Source organism: Cydia strobilella, chromosome 10, assembly GCF_947568885.1.
Source record: "Cydia strobilella chromosome 10, ilCydStro3.1, whole genome shotgun sequence".
In the NCBI taxonomy this organism is placed as follows: Eukaryota; Metazoa; Arthropoda; class Insecta; order Lepidoptera; family Tortricidae; genus Cydia; species Cydia strobilella.
The window spans coordinates 16,313,045-16,340,961 of NC_086050.1; the positions used below are offsets into that span (position 1 = coordinate 16,313,045).

General features: G+C 38.8%; 1 protein-coding gene, 1 long non-coding RNA gene and 1 other non-coding gene across 3 annotated transcripts in view; 2 read left to right on the top strand and 1 right to left on the bottom strand.

Moving 5' to 3' along the window:
• The window catches only part of LOC134744714 (uncharacterized), a 62,441-nt gene extending 34,770 nt beyond the window's left edge, over positions 1-27,671 (top strand). The window contains 18 exon segments of the mRNA XM_063678633.1: positions 1,282-1,514; positions 2,197-2,743; positions 3,631-3,821; positions 4,472-4,592; positions 6,434-6,626; positions 8,034-8,259; positions 9,137-9,261; positions 11,266-11,376; positions 12,201-12,348; positions 14,254-14,403; positions 14,986-15,118; positions 15,992-16,141; positions 16,503-16,685; positions 17,557-17,713; positions 21,023-21,324; positions 21,582-21,719; positions 22,080-22,444; positions 23,169-27,671. Coding sequence (XP_063534703.1) covers positions 1,282-1,514; positions 2,197-2,743; positions 3,631-3,821; positions 4,472-4,592; positions 6,434-6,626; positions 8,034-8,259; positions 9,137-9,261; positions 11,266-11,376; positions 12,201-12,348; positions 14,254-14,403; positions 14,986-15,118; positions 15,992-16,141; positions 16,503-16,685; positions 17,557-17,713; positions 21,023-21,324; positions 21,582-21,719; positions 22,080-22,444; positions 23,169-23,319 — 3,624 coding nt within the window. The 3' untranslated portion in view covers positions 23,320-27,671.
• LOC134744735 (uncharacterized) overlaps positions 1-27,917 on the bottom strand; it is a 581,044-nt gene that overhangs the window by 65,384 nt on the left and 487,743 nt on the right. The gene's annotated exons all lie outside the window — the stretch shown is intronic.
• Trnat-cgu (transfer RNA threonine (anticodon CGU)) lies at positions 3,149-3,220 on the top strand. The gene has a single exon. It is a non-coding gene; the product is annotated as a tRNA-Thr (tRNA).

Consider the following 27,917-nt stretch of genomic DNA (forward strand, 5'->3'; position numbering starts at 1 on the left):
TTTAAAATGGAAATGCTGGATTTGTTGATAAAAATACAAAAATCGCTATATGTATGCCTTTCACATTTGAGGAGTTCCCTCGATTCCTCATGGATCCCATCATCAGAACTCGAGCTTGACAAAAATGTTTCTTGAAAACCTAACTTGCTTAACAAACATAACGAAGAGGACAAATCGCCAAACGTGAACTATGCGCCATTGAAGAGTTCCGTTCTGATCATCATCAGCAGTTCCACTTCATCAAATGTCACTTTTTAAAATGGAAGTGCTGGATTTGTTTATAAAAATACAAAAATCACTATATGTATGCCTTTCATATTTGAGGAGTTCCCTCGATTCCTCATGGATCCCATCATCAGAACTCGAGCTTGACAAAAATGTTTCTTGAAAACCTAACTTGCTTAACAAACATAACGAAGAGGACAAATTGCCAAACGTGAACTATGCGTCATTGAAGAGTTCCGTTCTGATCATCATCAGCAGTTCCACTTCATCAAATGTCACTTTTTTAAATGTAAGTGCTTGATTTGTTGATGAAAATACTAAAATCACTATATGTATGCCTTTAACATTTGAGGAGTTCCCTCGATTCCTCATGGATCCCATCATCAGAACTGCTTTTTGACAAAAACGGGACCAATCTGTATGTATATACTTACAATCAAAAAAAGAATTTTCAAAATCGGTCCAGAAATGACGGAGTTATGGAGTAACAAACATTAAAAAAAAAAAAAAAAAACAACCGAATTGAGAACCTCCTCCTTTGAAATCTTGAAGTCGGTTAAAAATGAGAACGAAACTACGTTTGTATGGGAAGGTTAAATTCGGCCGAGCTTGCCGGGCACTCTTAATTGCTTTAATCCGAATTATAAATAGTTATTTGTGCAACAAGAGAGGAAAGTTGGTTTTTCTTGCGAGTGTTTATTTTGAGTCCCGAGAAAGCGAAAGATTCCATTATCGAATCACGAGCGAAGCGAGTGATTCTAAGTTAGAATCTTGAGCGTAGCGAGAGACTCAAAAACACGAGATTTAAAATAACTTTGCTCTCGTGTTCCACACATAATTTTTCACCTCAGTAGTGAGAACACATTAAAGGTTAATATTTATTTCGAATTACACAGAATAATACAGTTTTTTTTTTATAAAAGTATGAAGTGCCAGTTTAAGGCCTTCACTAAATTAAAAAGCTACTTTGCTTTGAAGAAAGTAGGCTTGTTCGAGCTGCTGAGGTGAAAAAATAAATGTTCTTTGCTTTCCATTAAAGCTTGTCTACTTTTACAGATAGGAAACAACTTCGAAGAGAAAGAATCTCTCGAACTCTTCGCCTCCTGCCTCGATGTAGACATGAGCATGTTACCGCGCCAAGCCAAGAAATTACACGACATCTGCAAAGGCAACCCCTTTTCCATTGCGCTGGTGGGCGCAATATTGTCAGAGAATAGACAGAGTTTGAACCACGACAATAGTAGATGGACGTATTATGTGAATAAGTTGCAGAAGAAGGAATTCTTGTTGTAAGTATCACTAGTATAGATGCACCGGATATTCGGTTACTATCCGGTATCTGGCCTATCAGGCCCTTTTTTTAATATCCGGCCGGATACCGGACAGTAGTTGCTTGATTTTGGGGTAAACAAATTGAATCTAAAAAACAGGAGAAATACTGGAGAATACTGTCGATTCTGAGTAGAATGAGCCCAAGTATGTCCAGATTTAAAAGAATCAGGTTTTCAATATTTATTTTAGAAAACGCCCAAGTATCACTACTTAGATATCATCCGTATCACTATGCCCTTGGTGCTCTCTCCTCTCTCTTAAACAATCTCCCTCCATCTCTTCAACTGTACGGTGTTAGATAAGGATAGATGGAGATTTTTACTGCCTCGACGTGGTACGAGGACTTATCTTGTCGGAGATTTGAACATAACATAACTATACTTATCATTAAACGCAGGGGCGTCGCCAAAGAAGGGGCAGCTGCCCCCTCCCACCCCCTGGAAAACAAAATTTCTAACTAAATGTATTCCCCTCCCCCTCCCCTTGGTAATCGGCCATATGAACATATGCCATATGAACTGCCCCTCCAGGCCATCAGCTGACGACGCCCTTAATTTAAACGTACCGTCAAACGGAGGGAATTTATTAACCCCGGTTGACGGTATAGTAACTTTTCTCACTGTTTCCTCATTTTTTCAGTTTACCGCGTCACGATAACCCGATCAAAGTCTGCATCAACGCTCTCGACTCCGCCACACTGTCCCTCTTCAAAAAACTCGCCATACTACCCGACAACGCTAAAGTCACCGCCAAAGTCATCGGTCGCCTGTGGGACAAAAACGACACTGAAGTCGAAACTATCATGAAACAACTCCGTCGAAAGTGCCTCATAATGGAGGATTACAACTACGACGAGAGAATATACGTTTACGAAATACATGACTTGATTATGAATTGTCTAAGATCGTCTCTAAGCGAGGATGAAATGAAGAAAACTCATGCGGAATTCCTAAAGAGATACCATTATGATAACATAAATACTACACCGCTAGAAATAATTGATGATGGTTATATCGCCTTCTATATTGGTTATCACATATATAACACTAAGAATTCTAATAATAAGTGGAGTTTATTTCATAAGTTGTTCCTAGATTTGAAGTTTTTGGGAAATAAAGTGAAGTTAACGGGACCGGGAAATGTTATATTGGATTTGCAGAAGTATGAAGAACTGATTGTTGAAGATGTAAGTTTATTATTTACTATCTGAAATGAATACTTGGCTATGTGCAACCATTTTTTAAACGCATGCCTTTCCAAGCTTTAACGCTCACATCTGGAATAATCTTACCGATAATTTTCCTTTGTGTGTGTGTGTAAGAAAAAAAACCGACCAAGTGCGAGTCGGACTCGCGCACCGAGGGTTCCGTACTTTTTAGTATTTGTTGTTATAGCGGCAACAGAAATACATCATCTGCGAAAATTTCAACTGTCTAGCTATCACGGTTCATGGGATACAGCCTGGTGACAGACAGACAGACGGATAGTGGAGTCTTAGTAATAGGGTCTCGTTTTTACCCTTTGGGTACGGAACCCTAAAAGTGACCAAGTCCACCGGTGGCCGAAGCGGAAATCGAACCCGGACATCGGTGGCCGGGTGGTCTAGTGGTCAGGACGTTAGCCGCGTAAGCTGAAGACGCGGGTTCGATTCCCGCCTCGGCCACCGCGGTGGACTTGGTCACTTTTTTTTAGTGTATGATATCTATTTCAGTTTATAATTTATATATACTGTGACTATATAAACGGTGGCTAAAAAATAAGTGCATTTCCGTTGCCAGGGAGGTTTTGGGATTATACTGAGCAACTTTTACTATGGGACCAACTCCGAAAACACGAAAAAAAATTTGGCTGTTTCATACATTTTGGCTGGTAGGGTAATTTTTTTTTCGCGGTTGGTCCCATTCCCATAGTAAAAGTTGCTCAGTACAATCCCAAAACCTCCCTGGCAACGGGAATGCACTTATTTTTTAGCCACCCTGTACTTAAAAAACGCAAATCAAAATATTTGATAAAATAATTTGATTTGTTCCCTAGTTGTTTACCCTTGTGTGTATTCAATTATTATAATTACAGGACCTAGATAAAGACCTACTGCTAGCCCTGAAGATGTTCCTAGGCACGCACGGCATAGACCTGTACCGGTACCCGTGCACGGACCTAGCGCAGAGCATACTACAACACGAGGCCAAAGGCATACTCTACAGTAAGGCGGCGGCGGTTGCACAAGAGAATACTGCTAAAAATGAGCTTTATTTCGAGTTTCTGTAAGTATTCATAAGTTTTATAAATACTTTGGGAGTACATATCGCGCTACTTTACTGCACTAGTGCGATAATAAGCTCATTACGCAACTATGTCCAAAACTGAAGTAATTTTTTTTTTGATTTAAGTGTATTTTTGGAATTTTATTTATTGACATGTCCCGCTATTATTTATGTGCATGTATTAGTTTGTAAGATTTTTCTAACACAATATCATATTGTTATAGAAATTAATAAATGAAATGAATGAAAGAAATGTCATATGTACTGTAAAACGTTGTACGATACATGTGCGAATAGGTAATTCGCCACTCGTTGCGAATTTCCTGTTTTTCGCACTTATATCGTAAGGTACTATAACCCTTAATTCGACACAAAAAGGTTAGGTTTAAAATTCCTTCGTGCTGAATAGGCTCTAATATACTACAAGTTACTGTAAAAAATTAAATATACGTACGAAATTAGGCAGAAGTTTCATTTATTTCCCTTTTTTCCTTAGATAGATGATAGATAGATAAAAGTGCGATGAAAAACATCGTGTAGGCCACGGGCGGTACAGGAATTACGAACTCATCTTCGGCTTCGGGCTTCAATTCACACTCGTTTGTAAATTCTTGTTTACCGTCCTTAATACATAATGTACTATTTTTCAGGCACGAACAAAACGTAGAAGAGATCAAACATTCAACAATAGATCTTAAGGAGGAGAACATAAGATGCGTCGGTTTTCTCGGTGACTACGTTCTAGTAGGCACCCTGTCTGGCTCTATAAAGGTGAGATTTTTACTACGATTATTCCCTTAGGGGCACACAATCTGTATAATAGAATGGCTTAGTGCTGGGGGTTATTTTTGTCCGTCTGTGTGTCTGTCTGTCATCAGGCTGTATCTCATGATCCGTGATAGCTAGACAGTTAAAATTTTCACAGATGATGTATTTCTCTTGCCGCTATAACCACAAATACTAAAAACAGAATAAAATACCTAAATATTTAATTGGGGATGTGATTTTTTTGCCGTTTTTTGCGTATTAGTACGGAACACTTCGGGCGCGAGTCCGACTTGCACTTGGCCGGTTTTTCTGCGAGCCAAAAGTAAGAGCTAATCTAACTGCATACATTGCGGTAATATGTATACTAGAGGCGGCCTCACGAAGATAGTATTTTATACAATCGTGATATAATAGAGAGCTTGTCAGTCGAGTACCGTGTTTAAGCAACGAAGCTTGCTGAGTTGCTTAAGTTAAGGTACGAGATTGAAAAGCTTGATTATATCACTATTGTATACAATACTTTTTCTACGAGACAAAAAAATAATACTTTCAACTAGTAGAATCATATAGGTAAACAAACCAAAAGTATACAGCTATACGCGAGCTGCCGCAGCCCGCGATACCTTCATACTCGTACGCGCCCCGGCCGCCGGGCCCGGCGCCCCGGCGGGTTGGCCAACGACACCTCCTCGTAACTCATGAGGCCCTGGTACCTGCTCCGCGCTAAATTCAATTTTAAGACAGTTTTTTTCTCGATTTTGGCCACCGTAGCCTATGGAGACTAACAAGCAACGGTAAGCGGTTTTCGTAGGGTATGAATGTTGCTATATGAAGGGTGTCACATGCGCGTTTCTGACTTATGAAGCAATTGTTTCTACTCCAACATAAAATAAAATGTTTTTGTTGGCCAACCAATCACAAAGCAGATGCGACGAATCGAGTCTCCTTAAACAAGAAATATTTTATCGAAATGTATGAAGTTCTATTTTCAAAATTTTTATACTTGACTAAACCGTATCGATAAAATTCTTATGCTTGAGTCGGAAGTGCCATAGACTATCCAACGTTGAAAAGAGTACGGTTGTAGTTTTGCATATGAAGTTGTAATACACAGATTATACTCGACGAGTAGAAAAAAATGTTTTTAATTTAGTGAAGGCCATGAACTTCATACTTTTTTACATTTTTTTTATGGTACGGTACGGTACGGTCTGGTCCGCGCGCGACTTGTATGTGTGCGCCATAAGTATCTATGCGGCGCCGCACGCACACTCAAACAAAATCTCGACTCGTTTCTCAGTGCGCCAGTAGAGATTTTGTTTGAGTGTGCGTGCGGCGACGCATATATACTTATGGCGCACACATACAAGTCGCGCGCGGTGCGTTTGTATGAAGATAACATACTTCGCCCTGTTTATACTATGCCTCGCGGACACAATTTGTTCTCGACAGTTTGTCTATACGGACTTCCGGTTCGAGCGCCATCTTGATAGTTAGCATCGTGATTAATTACTTTGTTTTTTGCTCATTAATATTGTTTAAAGTGTAATATCGATAGCTTATTATACAGTAAACTAATGTGGTAGTGTGCAGTAAATGGAGAATTAATTTTGAAGCGCGTTTAACCACCATCTCGGAGTCAACGGCCGGTAGTCCACGTGCTTCTTGTAAAGTCTAGCTATCGATTTACAAGAGCTAACAAATCACCGTACACTGTCTTGTACAACCGTACAATTTTTGTCGTTTTTAAACCTCTTAATACCTTGATACTGGCGAAATAGTCCCACTGGGCTGAAGCCATAATTTTAAAAGAAGAAGATGTCAGTGAGTGCATATTCCCGCAGATGTTCAACATATCGAGCAACAACCTGACCCGCGAGCTGCCGGGCGCCGGCTCCCCCGTGAAGTGGGTGGGCGCGTGTCCCGTCAACCCGCCCGTCGTAGCCGCGCTCGCCTTCGCGGGCGCGCTCACCGTGTAGTACGTCGACGACGCCGAGCCGGAGCCCCACCCCCACGCCGATACTATCCGAGAAGAAGGTTCTCACTCTATCTACTCATTCAAACTCTAAATTAATATATTCTTCATTCGAATAGGCCTAAACGAACGAGCACCTTTTAAATAGGGAATATTACGCGAAACTCTGCGTAGGGGGCGTCCCTACCACGATCTGAGGGTCTATCGCAAAACAAGAAAATCTAAATTTCGTTATCTCTTGCATATTCGAGCGATAAGGAGGCAGATAGCGAAATTTCGGATTCGCGTTTCCCGGTAGGTCCTCTGTAAACAAACCGCCTTGATGCATCAATGTCATATTTTATTATCTCTGAAAACTTGTCAAAAACATGTTAAAGGTACGGTATGTATAAGTTACTCTATGGTTTACTAAAAAGGCTAGTGCTGCGCTCTGGTGGCAGAACATTGCATTAATACCCCCGATTGCCAAGTTTTACAAATACTACCTTAATCTAAATATCGGAGCAATTTATTGATGCAGTTATTATTGTTCTTAAAAACATTGAATTATTATAGATATGTCGAGCTTAATGAATTTCAGAAAAGGAACGTCGAACACCAAAATTGTATAAAAAATACAAGTCTAGAAACTTTCTCGAATCAAAATCTAAATGTCAAAAATACGAATTACATAATATAGGTATCGTTTGAATTATCAATTTCATCATTATATTAACATACTGATAAATAAATAATTATTTTCAATCACACTTAATCCCACGGTGTATCATCATTCATGTAGTCTTGTGTGCTATAATAGGCTTTAGAGATAAGCTTACGTTTTACATAATTTTTAAATTTATTAACATACAATTCAGTGATGATATTTGAAAGTTTATTATAAAATCTTACCATTTTGTATGGATATCTGGGCGTTTTCTATAATAAATATTGAAAACCTGATTCTTTCAAATCTAGACATTCTTGAGCTCATTCTACTCGGAATCGACAGCATTCTCCATCCTGACATTAAAAAGATGTCCCAAAATGTCCATTCCATTACGTTACGTTTTAGTGTGGACAAATTTTTCATTTGTTTGTGCGTGACGTTGTGGAATGTACAATTTTCATACTTTTTGGGAGAATTTTTTTTATCATCAGGATTGAATATGCTAGTGATTCAGAGTTGAAAGAACCCAAAAACACCAGGATTTATGAGAATCAGTTTTTCAATATTTATTTTAGAAGACACCCATCTCCCATGTGTGTTTTCTAAAATATGGATTGCATGGATTTCTTGTCTAGTCAAGACTAGACAATCGAGGAGTGATATCGAATGACGTCACGTTATAATTGCTGTATCTATTGCTAACATTGTTGCTGTCTTGAATGAATACAAATTTAAATCTTCATGTCGACCTGCCTCTTATAACAACATGTGTCAGACTTTATTATGAAAATAAATAATGTACAGATTCGCTTGTCCCCAGACCCTGAGGAACTGTACAACAACAATTACCCCGGCAACCTGATCATCACGCCCAAAATGGGCCCCTTCATCGGCTGCCGATGGCTGAACGACTCCGAGATCCTCGTGGCGCACACCGCCAAGACTGTCGTGCTGTATGACCCTCAAGGCGCTCCTAGACACACTTACACGGATCTTGTTGAGAGGGACAAGGAATTGTTGTGCTGTGTGCCCAGTTATGATGATAGGTATGATTCTTACGTACTACTTTAGCATTATACTAGCGGCCAGCAGGTCTAAGGCACGGATAACTAAGGGACCCCAGGTAATACCGGTTATACAAGCTTTTTCAAGGTCTTAACTACGACAACCTAATAATCGCTCTCAAAATGGGCTACATCGGCCGCCAATGGCTGAACGACTCCGCCAGTGTTGTCGTATTGTATGATCCTCAAGGGGCTCCGAGACACACTTACACGGACCTGTGTGCACAGTTATGATGATAGTGTTTTATGTATGTCAGTCGCCGTCATATTGACATGTACACCGCAGGGCCAAATTCTTTCAGATTGGATAGATGGAATACCATCCTAAGGGACACATAAATATCTGACAGATGACAGTTGTCAAGTAGTACAAACAAAGAGCTGTCGTCCTATAAAAGTTAACACGTTTTCCACGCCATGCATTTTTGTCGTTTGTGGGCGTTTTCTAAAATAAATTTTAAAAAACCTGAATCCCACAGATCCTGGTGTTTTTGGGTTCTTTCAACGCAGAATCACAAGCATATTCAATCCTGATGATAAAAACAATGTCCCAAAAATTTGTATGAAAATTGTACATTCCACTACGTCACGCACGTAGAAGTGGAAAAAATATTCACACTACAACGTGACGTAATGGAATGGACATTTTGGGACATCTTTTTTTTTAATGGCAGGATGGAGAATGCTGTCGATTCTGAGTAGAATGAGCCCAAGAATGTCCAGATTTGAAAGAATCAGGTTTTCAATATTTATTTTAGAAAACACCCAAGTATCACCCACGACTCACTGGTATCGCGCATAACCAATATAAATGAAATTGTTTTCAATTATTTATATAGGCATGTATTTTTGTACACAGGTATTTGATAATGGCGTTGGCCAATAGCAATAAGAACTACGTGGATGTTATCGATCTGAAGAGTAAAGAAAAAGTGGTCTCATTGGAAGAGAATGATACTGTATTGGATATCATTACTGTGCCAGGTATGTAGTATACTAAAATGCAAAAAAACTTAGCACTCATAATGTTCTTTTTGTTTTATTTTGAATTTAACTTAAATCTAGGCTGAAAGTTCAAAAATGACAATTATATGCCAGTCTTGGTCAACCACAATAGGGTTGTTGACACATGTTGAATTTTATAAGTAAATCTAGTTAAATAGATAGAAAATGAGCAATTTATCACAATGAATTGGAAACTTAATAAATATATTTGAATAATAATAAAAAATACCTTAAAGTTTAAAAATGTACGTTTTTTTTAACATTAAAAAAGGAAAAAGGTAATGGTACCATTCGATTCCTTACATTTTAACAAAAAAATATTGTATAGCAACTATACATAAACGCAATATTTCACACACAAAATCGCAATTTCCTTGTTTTCCATACATCGAAACGGCTTCTGTTACATGGTGACGTCACGATGTATTGCCATTTAGTTAGGAGCGTTTCGTCAGTGAAGTGCGATTGTCAGACTTTGACTGTCATTTGTGACTTTTGTATTGCTTTAAGGTAATGACACAAATACAGACATTTGATCCTCAAAACAAACCTGATCGACTACCCTGCCCTGGCTATTAGCGGACTTATCAACGTCACACAACAATAAACTATGAAACTTCCCACACAATAAAATTTAAACGGTGGCAGGTTTGGTGCAACCGACTTTAAAATCTTTTTCCAATGTGCATTGCTTCTCACATTAATTAAAGCAAAATGTGAGACGCAAATACACATTTGGCAAGTGGAATACCACTACCAAAGATAGATATAACTCCGTAATAGATGGATACAGTCTAAGGAAAAAACGTGCCTCGAAAATCACGAAAATTTGATTCTCGATCAGAGGGCGCCACTAGTTTTGGCCTACACTCGTATAGAGGGCGTTGACGGTTTCGTTTGTTATTTATAATTTTAAGGCGGTTCCCTGAGCCAGAAGGCGAAAAATCTCCTTATATGATCATGTTTTTCTAAGAGGCGTTGATATTCGTAGACGTGGAAAAAATATATGTAGTTCTTGACTATATTATCTTTAACAACATAGCTTCCGATACACGAATTATGACACTTCGCTCGATACAATTAATTCCCAAAGTAACCTCTAACTCGGACTTTTAATCCTACTTTACTCGGTTATTTATTATGTGATACTATAAACAAAAAAAGAAGAAAAAACAATCTTACCATAAATAATAATTTCATAGCTTTAGAATTTCGATATTGTAAGATAACGTTATTAAAATAAATAAAAACCGACAAAATTCGATCAAAATTGACACTAGGCGCGTATGTTCTTTCCCGTTCTTTCTTGCGAAATGTGACAAAGACAGCGGCAAACTGATGGAACGGCCTTAACGCATATGAGTGAAAGAACATGGGTCAAAATCATAAAAATAATTAATGCAAATAAAAAAAAACATTTATCCATATTTAAATACATTTTATTGTATTTTTATAAATATTTATTTTTAGTTTTAAAGTGTGTCGACAGATGGCAGTGAATTTACTGGGGTTACAAAATTTACTATGACAGTACCGCTCTAGTATAAGTTACTCTATGCCACTACTATTTGAATATAGAACACATGTTTGAAGTATCGCATGTGGCTAAGGCGGTCTACATTGGATGCCGGTGTGCGAGTGGGACACCGCTATATACCACATTGCTTTTGTTCCTTACGCATTTTGGATTTTTAAAAGTGTATTTTACGTAACAAGTGTTTATTTTTCTACGCGTCAATAGATTGGTTATGTCAATTTGTATTGTTTAAAAATACTAGTGTATGTTAAATTAAGTAATTTTTGCGTCAACGATATGACATGTTCGGGCCCTGATAATTAGACAATACTCAGAGTTAATATTCCTACTAAAATGTAATATTCATATTCATATCATATATTTGTTTTACCAAATCATGTGCACCTTTAAACCTCAAAAACTTGTAAACATGCGTGCGCCTAACTTAATTAAATCACCCATTTCAGGCACACATCGAATAATAATTCTAACCCCTAAAGAAGTAATAGAGCATGAATTAGAACTGAACGGACACCAAAACAACCTCGGTATCTGCCGCACTCGCTCCATCATCACAGGTATGATTATAGATTTAGGTATTCCCTTCCTCAGCGAGTATGCGCCCACTGTTGGGCATACAACTCTCCAAATCTCCAAGCAGCCCGATTTGTTGCTTCTCTCCTCTATCACTATGCCCACTGGCCTGCAATCTTTTTGATGTCATCCTGTTGGAGGTCTGTGATCTGGTCTTTTTGAGCGAGGCCTCCACGCTAGGACACGCTTGCTTCATCTCATAAGGTATTCATTGAAAAATAAGCCTCACCCATTTGAATAAGGAGCTTTCTTAACATATCGAGTGCCTCTCTCTGTTCGTACTCCCTTTCCTCTTCAAAGCAAGGAAAACGCTGGGATTGGCTGGCGTAGCGCTACCAAAACATAGTCGGGGAATGTGCTAAACTGTAGGGTGCAGCACTAAGGCTCCCTGTTTATCCTTGTAAGGCCCAACGTGCATTACAATGTACACTCCGTTTCAATATAAATAGAACCTTACTGAAACTCAATAAAGTAGGATTTCTTTTGTTTCGTTGCTTTCTCAAACAAACAAAATTCATCCCAATTCACTAAACGATAAGGTTCAAATTAAAAATATGATTTTTTTGAATGGTGCGCCTTTTCGGGTCATACTAACAGTATCGCTTTAAATAAGTGTTCCTTTTTCATACCTTTGGCAATATGTGATTAATTTATATACGTTATCCAAATATGTGCAGCAAAATCACTGTTTGTGCATTCAGAATCTAAATTTTTTTACTCGTATCCTCAACTGTGAATGTCTACAATCTGGTGCTTGCCATGAAATAAGGTTGTCAAATTATTCGACATAATGTTATTTTAACATCAGGTGACGCAGTGCGGGCCGAGCTAACATTCTTGTCGTTGGCGGTCAACAAGACTGGCTCCCTGTTGTTTATTTCCACCGATGACAGTCGCATTATATGCGTCGACCTTAACAACTTGGCGAGGATCTTCGATCTTGAGAACCGGAGAGGGTAAGTCAAGAATTTAGTTCAGACAAGCAATAACGTTCCTTTCATTGGCGGTCAACAAGACTGGCTCCCTGTTGTTCATTTCCACCGATGACAGTCGCATTATATGCGTCGACCTTAACAACTTGGCGAGGATCTTCGATCTTGAGAACCGGAGAGGGTAAGTCAAGAATTTAGTACTGACAAGCAATAACATTCCTGTCATTGGCGGTCAACAAGACTGGCTCCCTGTTGTTCATTTCCACTGATGACAGTCGCATTATATGCGTCGACCTTAACAACTTGGCGAGGATCTTCGATCTTGAGAACCGGAGAGGGTAAGTCAAGAATTTAGTACTGACAAGCAATAACATTCCTGTCATTGGCGGTCAACAAGACTAGCTCCCTGTTGTTCATTTCCACTGATGACAGTCGCATTATATGCGTCGACCTTAACAACTTGGCGAGGATCTTCGACCTTGAGAACCGGAGAGGGTAAGTCAAGAATTTAGTTCAGACAAGCAATAACGTTCCTGTCATTGGCGGTCAACAAGACTGGCTCCCTGTTGTTCATTTCTACTGATGACAGTCGCATTATATGCGTCGACCTTAACAACTTGGCGAGGATCTTCGATCTTGAGAACCGGAGAGGGTAAGTCAAGAATTTAGTTCAGACAAGCAATAACGTTCCTGTCATTGGCGGTCAACAAGACTAGCTCCCTGTTGTTCATTTCCACTGATGACAGTCGCATTATATGCGTCGACCTTAACAACTTGGCGAGGATCTTCGACCTTGAGAACCGGAGAGGGTAAGTCAAGAATTTAGTTCAGACAAGCAATAACGTTCCTGTCATTGGCGGTCAACAAGACTAGCTCCCTGTTGTTCATTTCCACTGATGACAGTCGCATTATATGCGTCGACCTTAACAACTTGGCGAGGATCTTCGATCTTGAGAACCGGAGAGGGTAAGTCAAGAATTTAGTACTGACAAGCAATAACATTCCTGTCATTGGCGGTCAACAAGACTGGCTCCCTGTTGTTCATTTCCACTGATGACAGTCGCATTATATGCGTCGACCTTAACAACTTGGCGAGGATCTTCGATCTTGAGAACCGGAGAGGGTAAGTCAAGAATTTAGTACTGACAAGCAATAACATTCCTGTCATTGGCGGTCAACAAGACTGGCTCCCTGTTGTTCATTTCCACTGATGACAGTCGCATTATGCGTCGACCTTAACAACTTGGCGAGGATCTTCGATCTTGAGAACCGGAGAGGGTAAGTCAAGAATTTAGTACTGACAAGCAATAACATTCCTGTCATTGGCGGTCAACAAGACTGGCTCCCTGTTGTTCATTTCCACTGATGACAGTCGCATTATGCGTCGACCTTAACAACTTGGCGAGGATCTTCGACTTTGAGAACCGGAGAGGGTAAGTCAAGAATTTAGTTCAGACACGCAGTAATATTCCTGTCATTCGCGGCCAACAAGACTGGCTCCCTGTTGTTCATTTCCACCGATGACAGTCGCATTATATGTGTCGACCTTAACGACTTAGCGAGGATCTTTGACCTTGAGAATCGGAGGGGTGAGTGCTCTTTAGACAGCTTAGTTCAGCAGCGGGTATATAACATCCTGTCAATCTTGTCTGTATGTATCTACTGATGACAGTCGCATTATATGCGTCGACCTTAACAACTTGGCGTGGATCTTCGATAGTCCCACAGTAAGCTCAACAGGGCTTATGTTGTGTACTTATATAAATACTTATATGGTCAACATCCATAACTCAGGAACAAGTATTAGTGATAACACACATAAATGCCCTTACCGGGAAAACCCAGTGGGTTCGAAAACCCACGACCTCCTGATTCGTAGACAGAGTCACTACCAACTAGGTTAGGTGTTAATCTGTGATTACATTTCAGTAATGTCATGTCCATGGCTGTTAGCGAAGTGTGGCACGACATCCTACCAGGGCCGGATGTACTACTAACCGGGACGGGCACGATAGAAAACTGCGCCAAGGTGTGGCAGCTCGACCCCTCTTACGTGGCGCAGAATACTCAGAGGAATGGGTAAGGAACGAATTATTAAAAATAACGCACTAATGACATGATTTTATTACACTAATAATGCAACTGTAACATGATTTTATAGTCTAAAAATCAGTCTCATAATCACTACAAAAATGCCTGTTAAGCTTAATAGAATTCTATTTAATAATTCACCCAAATTAGGGATTGCAATCCGGTCCGGCGGATCCGGTCCGGATCCGGCACATTTTTCAAGGTACCGGATCCGGCAAAATTCATCGGATCCGGTAAAAAGAATCAAAGCGCTAAAATAGCAAATAACGGCTTAAAACTGCTAAAATTTAAAGTTCTCGCCAATATTCGACGTGCGGTGCGGCGTTGTCGTTTTTATGCTCCTCTCCCCGCGTTTCCGCTCGCAAACAGCAACAACTTGTTTGTAGTTGACGCCAGGCTTTGCTTTGCCAAACTGCTGTCGTGCTGATAGGGACCAACGCCAAATGCTGTAATGTACAGGCGATTTTTTGTAACATTACTTTATGGGTTGAATAATACGCAGCTCACTTTTAATCCAAACAAAAAGTCCTTACCAGACAACTTACAATGCTCTTTTTTTATTTTACCCAGGAAAGTGCGACTAACCACAAAGTTCGATGTGAGTTTTGTCGAAGCAGTGTCGCCGCACACGGCGACGGGCAACGGCAGTCACAGTGTTCATGTCACGCCGAAGAGGAACAAGTCTTTTGCTCTGCACTCTGAGGTAACTCCAGCATAACAAGTTTATCTACTGGTGTATCGATTTGTTTTAAAATTTGCGATATTTTCTATGTGTAAAGATCTCGGAAACTTCGCACAATTTCGTTATTATCCTTTCTTGTTTACTTCGTACACGTTTACAGGGTTAAATGCTAATTTTCGTCTTTTAAAAAGTCATGGAAGCTCTTTGAAGATTATTGTCGTGTTTAAAAAAAATAACGTAAAGAACGAAAATGGAAAAGTTAAGACACGATAATGTTTTCTGAGTAACAGCACAGAATAACTAATAGTACTACCGTACAGAAAATTCACTCCTTCACAAAAGTCAGATTTACTTATAAAATTATACCTATACTCGCCGCCTGCAAGCAAAATTGAAACTTATAACCGCGCACGAACCGTGAATCTTCTTTGCGCGCCGCAGTTTTATGACCGAGCTGTGAGTGTCGGCGGGGTTGTCACGCCACAAGTTTTTGTACCTATACCTACTGATTTATTATTTTTGAGATAAATATGTAGGAATTACAAACGTTGATTCTGTAAACATAAAATTTTTATCTGGAGATAGTATGACTTACCTTTTAATATCGTCCGGAATTTAAAAAAATATTATTTCTGATTCCTTGTTCTTCCGTTTATTCAGACATCCGTAAACAGAACAATATCTTTTATACGGATAAGATCGAGATTTAGGTTTCGAAGCCATTGTGTATTTTCAATTTTGCGCGAGCGCCACGTGACACGACTATCGTGCGAGCCGAGCGGCAGCCAACTGCCATACGCCTGCCCGGGAGGCGAGCCGGCCAAATGTACCTAAACTGCGTAGTGACACCCCCCTGCTAACAGTTCCTTCATCAATTCTTTGTTATATTTCTAGGATGAAAGGAAGAAACCACCGCTCAAAGGCACCATGAGTCTCGATCGGCACTCCAAACCGTGCCTCGCGCTTAACCTCAAGGGAATATGCAACAACGACAGCGGCGCACAGCCCCTGCTGGCCGTACTGGACGACAAGAACAACATACAGGTATGGACCTTATGTGGACGCACTAAGGTCTAAGATACTACCTAAACTCAATGGCCTCATGAGCTTCGATCATTAAAACCTTAACCTCCAAGCAATTTCGAATTTGACAGCGCTTCTCAAACAGCACTCGAACTTAATAAATCTCATTTTGATTTGATATTGATGTAACATTAACATTACTCTCAATGCATTTTGTCCGCTCTTATGTATTGTTGAGAGCAAGATGCACTGCTAGTAATGTCAAATCATGGTCTCGTGTCGGGATTATCTCATTAGAATGTGATAAAAACTTTTTCATGGCCATCGCAGGCCTAGTCATTGAAAAATTACTAATTGATCTCTTAATTTTTTTCCTTCACAGATAATCCGTGGAACAAAAATGCTTACCGAAATAATAACGAAAGCAGACGAAAGAATAACTACCCTAAAAATCTCCCCATGCAACCAATACATCATCTACGGACTCCGTTCAGGCCGGGTCCAGAAATACGCGCTCCGCACTAAAGAAACCAAAATTATTCTAGACGTCAAAAGTGCAGTTCAGGTATAGTAACAATTTTCCACAGGCCAAGGCAAAATAAACCTAATTTAATGTCTAAAGACACCCCATTAAAGAGGGCAGAGTTATGTTTGACGTAAACTGGTATTTATCCTGCTAAGGACCATACAGAATTTGAATCAATAGAAAATGAAGTCGATTTTATTTTATATTTATCGAACGAAATGTGAGAAATGCAACTCTGTTCCAATTGAAAAAGTCTTAAATTTAATTCAACTAATTACTACATGGCTTAAGAAGGTTAAAAGTAAACCTACTTTACCTAAGCATGGTATTATACCTGTCAAATTTCTTGGTCCAATGTGTATTTGCGTCTCACATTTTGCTTAATGAGAGAGTGTGAGAGTGCCTTATGAGGGCTTTACCTATGTCAATGTCATAAACGGGCAATTATAAGGAAAAATATAACATTTTCCATAAAAGAGGACAACTTTTCGTACAAATGGCCAGACACTTTCACATGCAACCAAAGATAGATATAACTCCATAATAGATGGATACAGTCTAAGGAAAAAACGTGCCTCGAAAATCACGAAAATTTGATTCTCGATCAGATGGCGCCACTAGTTTTGGCCTACACTCGTATAGAGGGCGTTGACTGTTTCGTTTGTTATTTATAATTTTAAGGCATACCAGTGAAAAAACATGGGTCAAAATCATATAAAAATAATTAATGCAAATAAAAAACTCATTTATCCATATTTAAATACATTTTATCGTATTTTTATAAATATTTATTTTTAGTTTTAAAGTGTGTCGACAGATGGCAGTGAATTTACTGGGGTTACAAAATTTACTATGACAGTACCGCTCTAGTATAAGTTACTCTATGCATGCAACGTTTTCTCACTTACAGTACCTGAGCTTCGTGAATTCTAATTTGTTGGTGGCGGCCGGCAAGAACCGGTGTCTGATGGCGTACAGATTGACCAACGACGGAAAATGGATGCCGGAGATGCTGCAGAAGGGGAATAGCTATCTGGGGTCGCAGGAGATATTAAATGATATGGAAGGTAAGTGCTTGTAGCATACATGTTGGTATCGAACTTCGTGAACTCTTAACTTGTTGGAGGCAGTCGAGAAGAATCGGTGTCTGATGGCGTACAGATTGACCAACGATGGAAAATGGATGCCGGAGATGCTGCAGAAGGGGAATAGCTATCTGGGCTCGCAGGAGATATTAAATGATATGGAAGGTAAGTGCTTGTAGCATACATGTTGGTATCGAACTTCGTGACCTCTTAACTTGTTGGAGGCAGTCGAGAAGAATCGGTGTCTGATGGCGTACAGATTGACCAACGATGGAAAATGGATGCCGGAGATGCTGCAAAAGGGGAATAGCTATCTGGGCTCGCAGGAGATATTAAATGATATGGAAGGTAAGTGCTTGTAGCATACATGTTGGTATCGAACTTCGTGAACTCTTAACTTGTTGGAGGCAGTCGAGAAGAATCGGTGTCTGATGGCGTACAGATTGACCAACGATGGAAAATGGATGTCGGAGATGCTGCAGAAGGGGAATAGCTATCTGGGGTCGCAGGAGATATTAAATGATATGGAAGGTAAGTGCTTGTAGCATACATGTTGGTATCGAACTTCGTGAACTCTTAACTTGTTGGAGGCAGTCGAGAAGAATCGGTGTCTGATGGCGTACAGATTGACCAACGATGGAAAATGGATGCCGGAGATGCTGCAGAAGGGGAATAGCTATCTGGGCTCGCAGGAGATATTAAATGATATGGAAGGTAAGTGCTTGTAGCATACATGTTGGTATCGAACTTCGTGAACTCTTAACTTGTTGGAGGCAGTCGAGAATAATCGGTGTCTGATGGCGTACAGATTGACCAACGATGGAAAATGGATGCCGGAGATGCTGCAGAAGGGGAATAGCTATCTGGGCTCGCAGGAGATATTAAATGATATGGAAGGTAAGTGCTTGTAGCATACATGTTGGTATCGAACTTCGTGAACTCTTAACTTGTTGGAGGCAGTCGAGAAGAATCGGTGTCTGATGGCGTACAGATTGACCAACGATGGAAAATGGATGCCGGAGATGCTGCAGAAGGGGAATAGCTATCTGGGGTCGCAGGAGATATTAAATGATATGAAAGGTAAGTGCTTGTAGCATACATGTTGGTATCGAACTTCGTGAACTCTTAACTTGTTGGAGGCAGTCGAGAAGAATCGGTGTCTGATGGCGTACAGATTGACCAACGATGGAAAATGGATGCCGGAGATGCTGCAGAAGGGGAATAGCTATCTGGGGTCGCAGGAGATATTAAATGATATGAAAGGTAAGTGCTTGTAGCATACATGTTGGTATCGAACTTCGTGAACTCTTAACTTGTTGGAGGCAGTCGAGAAGAATCGGTGTCTGATGGCGTACAGATTGACCAACGATGGAAAATGGATGCCGGAGATGCTGCAGAAGGGGAATAGCTATCTGGGGTCGCAGGAGATATTAAATGATATGGAAGGTAAGTGCTTGTAGCATACATGTTGGTATCGAACTTCGTGAACTCTTAACTTGTTGGAGGCAGTCGAGAAGAATCGGTGTCTGATGGCGTATAGATTGACCAACAATGGAAAATGGATGCCGGAGATGCTGCAGAAAGGGAATAGGTATTTGGAGTTGCAGGAGATATTAAATGATATGGAAGGTAAGCTTATGTCCTGTTTTTAACACATTTACCTGCTTATCTATATATCTAGAGGCTCCTAAATCGTCCTAAAGCATTTTTGTACTGAATATGCTTGTGCCGCACACTCGTGGAATCCCGCCTTAAGGGTCTCCGGCAAGCTCGGTTCTCCATACAAACGTAGTTCCGCTCTCATTTTAAAACGACTAGCTATATTGCTCTGAAACTTTGTACTTACAATAGGATAAGGAATATCTATAATAAAAAAAAAAAAAGCTTTTATTTCAGGCATTTACCCATATTGCGTACAAAATTAAATACTACTTAAGAACTAATTGACACTGTAAAGGGGTGCCAGTCATGTTAAAAATAAGTCTCAATCTAGGTTCAGTCATTTTCTGTTCTGATCCATGTGAACAGAAATCCAGCGCTTAAACACCGGACTCCTTATATCGTCAGAAACAGCCACAAGTATTTTGTTGTCGGAACAGCGCAGTCTCCTCCAGAACGAGGCAACGCGGGATCTAATTATCGCGAAAAAGTCGGGGACCCCCGCGTCCGCGAACATGCCCGACGCGCTGCAGCACCGCGGCAGCCGCATAAGAGCTCGGAACGCGTCATTGTACTGAACTCTTATTCTGCTCATTGCCTTCTGCGTGAATGTTATCCACAGCTGAGAGGTGTACATGCCTAAGCAGTACGCCTTGAAGAGTGTGGTCTTTACATCCTTGCTGCACTTAGAAAACCGTCGAGCGAGCATGTTGCCTCTGACGGCGAGGGCCCTCCGCTCGCGCTCAATATCATCGTCGTCCTGCAGCCGTTCCGTCAACAAATGTCCTAAATACTTTAACCGCTTAACAACATTTATTTTCGACCCATTTAAATACACCGCAGGTACGCTGTCCGGCCCAGAACCCGACGCGAATACCATCATCTCCGTCTTGGAAACATTATATTTCAGTCCATGCGCATTACCATAATGCTCACAGACCGAAAGTAGCCTCCTCATTCCCTTGATCGAAGGGCTGAGCAGCACCATATCGTCCGCATAACTAAGGTTGTTTACACAAACATTCCCTACATGACAGCCGACATTGGTGCCCCTCAGCTCCTCGATCAACCCATTCACGTACAAGTTAAACAGGACCGGAGAGGTAACCCCCCCTTGACGGACCCCACACTAGCCTGTACTCGCTAGAGGTTGCGTCGCCCCATTTTACAATGTTTGTTTGGTTTCCGTACCAGAATCTCAGCAGATTAACCACTCCATTAGGCACTCGGGATGCACGTAACTTCGCCCACAAGGTGTCATAGTTAACGAGGTCAAATGCACGACTAAGATCTAAAAAACACGCATAGATCGATGTTTTGCGCGACGTGTAACGTCTATGTCTGAAATTAGTTTATGTAGCTTCAGATACTATAGTAAAAAACTACAGCGAATTTGAGTTTTTCATACAAAACTTGTTTTTGGTCTATTTCGTTTGTTTTATAAACTGGAGCTATATAAACGAATTACAGACTAGATATACCTCATGTCATTGTATGTGCAAAGTTTCATTACAATCCAACACGTAGTTTTAAAATGAGAGCGGAACTACGTTTGTATGAAAAGGTGCAATTCGGCCGAGCTTGCCGGGGACTTAATACAAACATGGTGAGCTAACGTATGTTTCTTTGCAGGTATAAAAAAGAAAAACGGCCAACCGGACCGCCTGTCCAACTCAAGCAGTGAGAGTAGCCTCAGTTCCAAAGATCGTCAATTCCCAGGCACCAGAGGCTGCCTCAGCGAAAGCACTTTAGTAGACTGTTTCTACCACAAAGGGCTTTTAACAGTAGAATATAATGCCACTGTTAAACTCTGGGACGAGCTGCATTGGAGGGCTGAGGTGTTAAATGGGAGGCAGAATGATGTGCAAGTCAGTTGTGCCGCGTTTAGGAAAAATGTGTTGGTTGTCTGTGATGATTATAATAAGAAGTTTCAGGTGAGTTGGGTGGCCGAGATAGGCGAGGTGTGTTCCGAGATAGGCGAGGTGTGTTCCGAGATAGGCGAGGTGTGTTCCGAGATAGGCGAGGTGTGTTCCGAGATAGGCGAGGTGTGTTCCGAGATAGGCGAGGTGTGTTCCGAGATAGGCGAGGTGTGTTATGCAACTCGGAACATACAATTTCTACTTATATTGATACTTGTAATTTACATAAGAATAAACCGAATTATTTTACAAACACTGTCACTTGTTTTTAGACGTTCGAACTGCGAGAGGAGAACCAAATAGAACTGCATAAGATCCAGGAGTACAGACTGAACAACAAGATTGTTTCCTGCGATCTTACGTCCGACGGGCTTATACTGGCTATGGGACTCGACTCGGGCGATGTTGTGGTATGATTTCAACCGTATTGTTATAAATTTAAGATTGAATTTGGAATGAAACTTATGATCTGAGTGAAGTGGCCTTGGTGAATTTGGTGATAGTGTCATGGTTCGTTCGTCATAGAAAAGCGAGTATTCTAATAAGTATTGTATTGCGTATCTTACCTCCCTTAGATCAAAGAAAATTAACATGCTACTAAACGTGCAGTTGACTAATAAAGAAAACATTTTTCGTTTATAATTTTGATTGAAACTCTTTATACTGTCACATTTTTGTTATCGAGAAACAAAACGAAATACAATTTATCACCTATCTACTCGGCTTTGAATGAGTCGGTATAGTTGATAACATATTGAACTCTTTTCCAGCTATGGAACGTGCAAGGTAAACGCCAGCTCCGCCTCCTAAAGCACCACAAAGCAAAGGTCCAATGGTGCGCCTTCTCCCCCGTCCCCGACCGCATCTTCACCTCCCCCCACTCTCCCACCGCTCCCACCGACGACAACCAACCCCCCCTCGTTCTTGTCACAATGGCGGCGGAAATAGTATGGTGGAACATAACGTATGTTATAACCAACAAGCCGCCGCCACGGAAGATCAACGTGGTGACTCCGCTGGTGTTGAGTCCACGGGATATTACGTCTGCTGTAGGGAATATGAATATCGGTTCGAGTTACTTCTTCTTTGGGGGTGGAGGAGTGAACTGTTGGAGAGAGCTTTGGAGGAAAAAGACGTAAGTATTTTTTAGAGGAGGTTAATTAGTTATCGTTAGTTATATACATTTCCTCGTCACCATAACGGCTGAGATAGTCTGGTGGAATATGACGTATGTTATAAACATCAAACTGCCGCCGCGGAAGATCAACGTGGTGACTCCGCTGGTCTTGAGTTCACGGGAGATCACTTCGGCTATGAATATCGGGTCGAGTAACTTCTTTGGGGACGGGGGAATTAATTGCTGGAGGGAGCTTTGGAGAAAAAAGACGTGAGAAGAATCCACATGACAAACTACATGTGGATTCCGTTTTTGTGTATATTTGTGAGCTAGCTATTCTAAAAGAATGTCTATATGTAGAAAAGCTACCCTATTATAGATTTTGCAATGAAATTCCACACACATTTTTATGGGTACTTTAACAATTATATCGCCATGAAATACGAATATGTAGTGAGTTCAAACCTTCAAACCTTCACGACCCTCAATAGTTATAATGATTATGGTTAGAAAAATGTAAAAAGAAGGTCAAAGGTTATGTTCAGTATTTCAGATGACATCGAGTTAACTAATACAGTCAAGTTGCAACATCAAACTTATTGCCGTTTTATGATAATTATTTTTACAATGACGACAAGCAGATACATCCTACATTATATTATTTATGTTTAAAAACCTTAACTGAATGTAACGAATGTTGGCCGTAATGTGCAAAAACAATCAATATTTTTGTCTATTTCAGATATAAGGAGGGCTCAAAAAGAAAAGAAATATTGGCGTGCATCAAGTTGTCAGGTATGAACGCAAAAAAGTTGTGTTTCGACGAGAAATTCTCTTGTTTTGTGACCGTCGACAACGCTGGCCACATCCACACAATGAACGTTATGTCGTAGCAACGAAACCGTCGCAGCGCTATAGCTAGGGCTGCTACACGATGTTATGGGTGCATTGGTTTGTGAAATTAAATCTTGCCAGCTAATTTTCTAGCGAGGAAGAATACTATTGTGGTTAAGACTTCCCTGGCTAAGTTACCTGGTAAAGATAATGACAATCGCGCGCGATAAAGATGTAGTAAATATTTTTGATTTCGCTGGCTATATGCGAAATTTATTCATATCTTTTGGATTTCGCTGGATAGATTAACTGGCGACATTGAAAATATATCGCGCACGTAAATAATTAGGTATTTAAAGAGAGTGTTTCTAGTACCTGTTTTAGATAATGTTTGATGTGCTGAAATAAAAATGCCCCTAACAGAGATGGCAGCCTTGTAGGGCAATTATATTGTTAAATAGATTTTTAAGTAATTTTAAACTATGTATTGCGTACACATTCTTTTTATTCGCTTATTTTATTATTTTATTTAAATGGTGATATACCAGTTCTTCCAATGCATTTCAAATGTTTATGTTAATCTTAATTTTCTATTAGTTTCATAAATGTATACGATTTGCCATAGGCAGGTGGGATATAGGATCAGGGAGAGGACCTCTGATGCTCGCGCGGGTTCGTGCCTGGTGCAAAGGCTGGCCATCGCTATCCAACGTCGTAACGCGGCAAGTGTGATGGGCACCTTTGCACCCGGTACAGCTCGCGGAGGTCTTTTAGAATAAAATATTTTATTTAGCTTAGTAGTTTTTTTAATTCATTTTAGATATATTTAAGTTATTTTTTGTATGATGGTATATACCATTAATCTTACGAAGTACTAAATAAATTATTTGTTACAATTTGCCATCATGTTAAAATTATTCTAGTAATTTTTTAGTCAATCCGAACTGGGGCGAAATTAATGTAATCATGCTTAGACAAAAATGTAGTCTCAAAGTAGTTCTTACCTTCATTTCTTTTGGTATGATTGATAAATTTCAGAGTATTAATATTAAACGACTCTATTCATCCATCCAGATCTGAATTCACCTTCATGTTTTGTGTACCGTTAAAGTCCTTTCGCTTTTGATACTATTATTTTAATTTCGTATTCGTAGTGTTTACTATAGTTATGAATTTAAACTGCCCGCCTCTTCGTCTACGTAAATAATACGATTAAGACAATTTTATACATTCTTATGCTTTACAACGAAAATGATGCTCACTATAACGTGATATTTTGAACAAAATCATAGCGTAAAAGTCAAGCGCACAATACGTAACTTAAGTACTTTGGTTGTTAAAATAAGCATTTTATAACCTTAAGGTTCTTTGGTCAGTCTTTTATTGTATCTTGGACAACTGGACTTACTTAATGTGCGAAATCCAACAAAAAATTGTGTTGTCTTTATACTGTAGTTGTATTTTCAACAGTAAACGATTTGATTTGTAGTGTTATGACGGCATAAGTTTTTGAATGTCTTCGCACGTTTCTTATGGCTCAATTGTTTGTATTTTAAGAAAATGTAACTTGTAAGCGTAATTCAAATGGTTGATAAAAGCTGCATTGCAATAGCCTAGATATTGAGATTAAGATGGTTAGTTTGGTTAACTAATGAGATTTACCATGTGTTCAATCCCACCACGCTCTGTCATAAATACGTAAATATTTAACAATTATACAGTAAGTATCCTGCGTGTTTTCTGGGCGTTTTAGTCTATGAGCTGAAATGTATTACAGCCGTTTGGCGAACTCGAAATAAAAAGAAATAGGATGATTTTTCATCTAGTTTACGGAATTGTAATGCAATCGGATTGATATTTCAGAACCATGAAGTCCATAATGTTCTAACAAACGGAAAGGATTTAAGATCACTTCAGTGTACAAGGGTAAAATACTTAATATAACCAATATATCATAGAGTTTTATACTACTTAGTCATAATTTTAAATAGTCAGAGTTGAATAAAACCCTAGACAGTATAGTGCCGTCTCAAAACTACCGTACAATTGTTATTTTTTATCATATTGCAGTTATTTTCTCATTCCGTATCGATTTTATTTCAAAACGTGTTTTCAGTCCTATCCTAGTCTGAACTAGGTTAATAATAATATACTAATAACATTTTGGTTAATATGTTGCTGATTACACAAATACTACATGAACTTGAACATTAGGTACGTCATAAAGCATTGCACAAACTCTTATGTAAGGTCCTGGCAGATCAGCGATGTGGCTTGCCGCATCATCATGCTGAGCCAGCGCCAATTCTCTGCCACGACACATGATTATGTCCTTTTATGTTTTTATTTCTTTGTTCATATCGTGTAATTATAATAGTTTTTCTTTTAATTTAAGCTGTTTAATAAATCTCTCTTTTTTAATTACCATGTATGTTGTGGAAATGAATAAAATGTTTATCTATCTATCTATCTATTAAAAGATGAAATAAACTACTTCATCTAGTTGTGTTTACGTTGTTAAAATTTACTTGGCACATATTTGAGTAGTACAACCCCCTGGATGAACTACCCTCGATCACTGAATATATTCGTGAATCTTAATTGTATCGTATAGGTTTTGCATTGTTCTTGCTAGATTAAAAGAGTACATTTATGAGAGACAGCTGGTGAATTTTGATGTCTCAAAATAATTAACGCATATTTTATACTTTACTATAAGGCTGGTATTATATTGCCTTAATTGTGCTAAGTGGTTCAATTGTATCTCAATTTTAGTGAATATTATTAGATTAATATAAATATAGATGAAAATTTAACCTCTTTCAAAGGCGTCATCGCATTATTATTGAAAACTGTGTTAATATTTTTGGAGAGTTAAATAAAATGGCTGGACTGAAATTGACGAAATGTGGAAAAAAACAATGAAATCTGAAATCATTCACGAGAATAGCAATTTTCAATCATGTTTATGAGAATGAAGCATTTTTTTTTAAAAAATGTGAATATTGATGAAACTAGCCAAATTTAATTTTAATCAGAAAATTTGAAAATCGAAATTGATTTCGGCGATTTAATTTCGTGCAATTAGACAAATTTTATGTTTTGTGCTCAATGAATGATAGAAAAGGTATTCCTGAAAGTAGGCAATATTTTTTATTATGAAAAAGTTCGCGTCCATTTATTGAAATTTGTTTCTGTGATCTTATTTCTATGTCATTTTAAAACTATTTCTTGGGTAACACGGAATATATTGTACGTCCAGATCAATACAGTTTTTCGTGGACCAAGGCAGTTGAAGTTTATAATTCTAATGACCAGAGTGGTCTATGTTTTAAAACGAAATAAAAAACTTACATACCTATACACATACATCGTTTGAAATTACACATATGTTTTACTTATATCAACGGACATTAGTAAAAGAATGTTGTTTCAATATGATTTTTGTACGAGTCTAAGGATCTGAAGGTTTTGACTAATAGCCTTCTCGCTAGATGTAAAAGAAAAGTGCCATTTTATTTGTCGGATGTAAATACAAACATAGTTATATAATGTGATGTAGTCCGCTTTGGATCTCCAATTAAAATGTACATACTATTGTAACCTAATTTTAATCTTGGATATAATTATGCATGGTGCTATATAATAACATAATAATGTAAGTTTTGTTGTACGAAACCATGTCAGAATCTAATAATGTGTTCTATTTTTATATAAACTGACTATGAATAAACAATTAATAACATGTTTATAATAATTTTATGTAAGAATTATGCGATGCTCAAATATGCATTTGATATTTGTTCCTAATTTTATACAAGATTCTGTTTTTTGTAAATCATCATTAAAGTACTATTATGTTGTTTTGAAAATGTTTATTGGGTAAGGGCTCAATCGTACTGATACTTAGTTTTTGCCACCGAAATCACAATTTGACTTCAGTGTAAAAACTTGCTTTTTTATTAACACTTTTTTGTAATTAGTACGATTGTGCTTTAGATAGAAATACACACTCTCAAATAGTAAACAGTTAAAACTTTTGTAATGATGATCATTATGATAATATTTCCAGAAAGACATTATTTTTATTCTAATTCGAATTTTCCACTCATTTACTCTAAGGTTAGCTGGAAGAAATCCCTTATAGGGATAAGCTCGCCTTTGTACCTAAATTTATATGAATTTCATGTTATCAATTTTTGTTTTGTACAATAAAGTGATTTACTACTACTACTACTATTTTATTATTATTTTAATCGCAAAATTTATCAAAATTCTATGCTAGTATTTTTTAATATACATGCGAAATGCAATAATTTTAGTAGAATTCTATATTTTAGGCTCTAATTGGATGATAACATTATTTTATGATAAATCTTTACATTTCCAAATAAATCGTTTTTTTAAATAATTTACTTGTTTAATATGTTTCAGTTTAATCCACTCCTTCCTTACTTTTATCCTACCTAGCGGCCAAGGTGTTCACAAAAATATCTGAACACGGCTCTATTTTCAAGGCGTTAGTATGCGTGTTCAGATATTTTTGAGCACCTCGACAGCTCCAATATATCTGATCCGATTCGTAATCAAGCTAAAATCATTAACCATATTCGGAAACAAAATGTGTCGCTAGTTACAATATAAATTTGATTGCAAC